This window comes from Fragaria vesca, unplaced genomic scaffold (genome assembly GCF_000184155.1).
Source record: "Fragaria vesca subsp. vesca unplaced genomic scaffold, FraVesHawaii_1.0 scf0510122, whole genome shotgun sequence".
NCBI lineage: Eukaryota > Viridiplantae > Streptophyta > Magnoliopsida > Rosales > Rosaceae > Fragaria > Fragaria vesca.
In genome coordinates this window covers 1-3,781 of record NW_004440597.1, presented here as the reverse complement: position 1 = coordinate 3,781, position 3,781 = coordinate 1, and the positions used below count along the sequence as shown (strand labels likewise).

Genomic DNA, 3,781 nt, shown 5'->3' with positions numbered 1-3,781 from the left:
TTAATTTGGGGGAAACATAAATATTTTAATTATTAATTTATTTTTGTCCACTCACTCTAACGTTATTAAATGTTTTCCCCTGGGCCCTTCGTTTTAAATTGCCCAGTCTGCAGAGTTCGAGTTGGATCTAGTAGGAGACGAGGCATAGTCACCCGCTTTTCGGCCAGTTTTCATCAGTAGGTTACCTGTTCAACCTACTCGTGTTTTCTTGCTTCCGCTTGTGTTTAGTAGCTCTGAATACTTTAGAATTTTTGTATATTATGTGATGTTCAGAAGTGTAATATGAAATTTTCGAGTTAGGGTTGTCCATCTACAAGGGAGATTTTCTTAATCTTTTCAGTAAATTTTCCTTGGAGGTGGTCCCCGCACGACTTATTCTGGGTTTCAGGGTGAAATTCGGGGTGGGTCGTGTCAATTATGCCCATTATGGTGAAGATGAAGACTGGACAGCCGAAGATGAGGTTCTCAGTGATGCACATTTAGAGAAGAGAGACAAGAATGTGAGTGCTATCGTTGGAACTAGTGGTGTCAATGTGGCTGAGAATGTGATGGTTGAAGACAATGAGGCAATGTTTGGGGCAATTGACTTCGACGAAGAAGTGATTGGATATGAAGCAAACTCAGATGATGAGGCTAAAAGAATGAAGTTTCGAGAGTTCAATTCTAAGACAGACATGAAAGACCCTCAGTTTTGTGTTGGGATGATCTTCGCTAATGCTAGGATATTGAGAGCTGTTATAAGAGAGAGGGCAATACAAAAGGGTTGGGAGGCAGCATTTTACAAGAGCGATAGGAAGAGGGTTAATGCAATATGCAAAGCTGATGGCTGTCCTTTTGAGCTCACAGCATCGAAAATGCAACATGAAGACTCATTGATGATCAGGAAATATTAGCCTCAACACATGTGTGCACGTGTGAATGAAAATAGCATGATTAGGGTTCCTTATCTGGTTGAGAGGTTCAAGGATCGAATAAAGCTGAACCCAGATTGGAATATAGGTACTAGATTCATTGTGTTAAGTTTGATGCAGTTTCCTTTATTGTTTTATCAACTTTTCTGATTTCATTATTTTTTTTTTTTGTATCACAGAATCCCTACGACAAACTATGTCCTCAGAAGTGCAGGCCAAAGTTTCAGAGCAAAAGGCGTATAGAACAAAGAAGGCTGCTATTGGGTTTGGTGGAGAAATCACACAAGGAGCAATATTCAAGGGTCATAGACTATGCTGCTGAACTGAAGAGGGTTGATCCAGACACAACAGTCGACATCAAATGCTCCTTCAGTAACCCTGGTCAGTGTCCTGTTTTCAAAAGAATGTATGTATGTCTGGGTGCATGCAAAATGGGTTTTATATCAGGTTGTAGGTCATTGTTAGGTCTGGATGGTTGTCATCTTAAGAGTCCATATGGAGGGCAACTTTTGTCAGCAGTTGGGTTAGATGCAAATAACACTACTTGGGTAGTAGCTTATACAATGGTGGAGCAAGAAAGCAAGGATAGTTGGATGTGGTTTCTTGAACTTTTGGCTAAAGATATAAACATAACCAGTCAAGGAGCTGGGTGGACATTCATTTCTGATAAGCAAAAAGGGATTTTGCCAGCTTTTGAGAGAGTCTTACCATATGCAGATCATAGATTTTGTGTCAGGCATCTGTGGACTAACTTTAACAAGAAATTTCCTGGAAAAGTATTGAAGGACCAGTTATGGGCCATTGCGAAGTCAACCACGATGGCTTACTTTGATAAGGAGATGATACTCATGAATCAAATGGAACCAAGAGCTTATAAATGGATAACAGGTTTGTAAATTCTTATCATTTCTTTTGGTATTTACCCATCTTGATATTGATCAATAATATGTTTTTGGTATTTGTATATTGTAGATCCTCTAAGACCTGCGAAACATTGGTCCAGGGCACATTTCAACACTGTTGTGAAATGTGACGTCCTTCTTAACAATCTCTGTGAGAGTTTCAATGCATTTATTCTGCCTGCAAGAACAAAGCCAGTGATAACAATGTTTGAGGATATAAGGGTGAGACTGATGAAGAGGGTTCACACAAGGAGAGATAAGATGATGAAGATTCAGGATCCTATATGCCCTAAACCAAGAGAAATATTGGAGAAGAACAAAGTTAAAGCTGCAACAGATTGCATTCCAACTGGTTCAGGTAGTGCAAAGATTGAAGTGGAAAGCATAGGAGGATCTAAATATGTAGTTGATCTTCAGAGAAGAACTTGTGCCTGTAGGAGATGGGATTTGAGTGGCATCCCCTGCAAACATGTTGTGTCTACCATCTACTTCATGAGGCTGAAACCTGAGGACTTTGTTGATCCTTGTTATAGAACAAAGACATACATGGATATATATTCCAACACAATTAAGCCGGTAAATGGAATGGATTTGTGGGCTAGGACTGGCAATGATGCAATTCTTCCTCCCAGGTACAACAGACAGCCTGGCAGGCCAAAGAATATGAGAACTAAGGATGCATTTGAGAAGGCTACTGATGGAACTAAGCTGGGAAGGATTCAAAATTCACTAAGGTGCAGCAATTGTGGTACCTTGGGGCACAATATCAAGACTTGTCACAGGCACTTGCCACCGAAGGAGAATATCAGCAAAAAAAGGAAGTTAAACAGTGGAAAGGGAACCTCTTCTACACTCCAGGTATAACAAGTAAGATTACCTATTGTTCTAGTATGCATCTCAGTATCTAACTTATTAATTTGCTAATGTATGTTGATGTAGGCTAAGGGTACCAAGAAGCCTCCTTTAACAAAGGATGAGAAAAGGGCTAAACTTAAGAAAAGGGCAGAAAAGCTTAAGGTAATTTGTCCTTTGTTTGGTATGGTGTTGGAAATTGTCGTGATTTGGGTCAATTTTAGTTGGAGGAAAGTGTTGCTTGAATTTATGGTTTAATTATGGTTGGTGGGAATTGTTGTGAAGGGATTTGATACTAGAGAATGGTTTAATTGCTGGTGATATCCTATTATGTGGTTGCTGGTTTTTAGTTATGGTTTGATGTATTTCTATAGGAAAAAAGGGATTAGGAGAAGGTTGTAGCAAAGACTGTTGCGAAAGCAACCACAAAGTCATCGACTGCCTCAACAACTACACAAGTTGCTTCAGCTAAGAACAAGGGAGCTGCTTCTACAAAGTCTTCGACACCTACAAGGTCATCAAAGAGGATTAGAGGTGGAGACAAGCAGGTTGGAAAATAGACTTAGTAAGATATTAGATTAGCAAGCCCGATTATCATCTCTTGATGCATTATTTTGTGCAACCTTGTGGTAGTCACAATGGCTGCTAGCTCTAATTTTTTGTTAGAATGATTAGAGCTAGTATGAACTATGAACTATGAACTCCAATTATATCCAACTTTTTTGTTTGTTGTTTGGATGTAAACTCTTAAATGCATCAGTTGGCTGCTAATTTATAAGACAATGTAATCTAGTTTTTTTTTTTTTTTCATATGAAGGACCTATTTCTGTGTGATTTATACTCTCTTTTTTGTTGTTAAAAAGAGCAATGTTTTCTTTGATTGTTGTTTATTAGAAATGTTGAGATCCGTAGTTTAATTGATTTTTACATGTCCACCCAGAATATATGATAGTGTGTGGTTTTGGAGGGAAAATAGTGTTATTATTTGGTTGAATTTAATTTTGGTGGGAATAAATGTAATATGTCTGTTTTACCCTTTCTTTTGGACCCCGGATCCAGAATTTGGTTTTTTGCCTATTGCCATGTCATCACTTAACTGAGTAATTTGACGGAGAT

General features: G+C 38.6%; 1 protein-coding gene across 1 annotated transcript; it reads left to right on the top strand.

Annotated features, from left to right (window-relative positions):
* Positions 1–435: 435 nt before the first annotated feature.
* Positions 436–3,213, top strand: LOC101304053 (the record flags this gene model as incomplete). Its single annotated transcript, XM_004309243.1, has 5 exons — positions 436–800; positions 1,091–1,799; positions 1,884–2,671; positions 2,753–2,830; positions 3,055–3,213. Coding segments are annotated over 5 exons (2,099 nt in total), but the record flags the coding sequence as incomplete, so codon positions are not given.
* Positions 3,214–3,781: the final 568 nt, after the last annotated feature.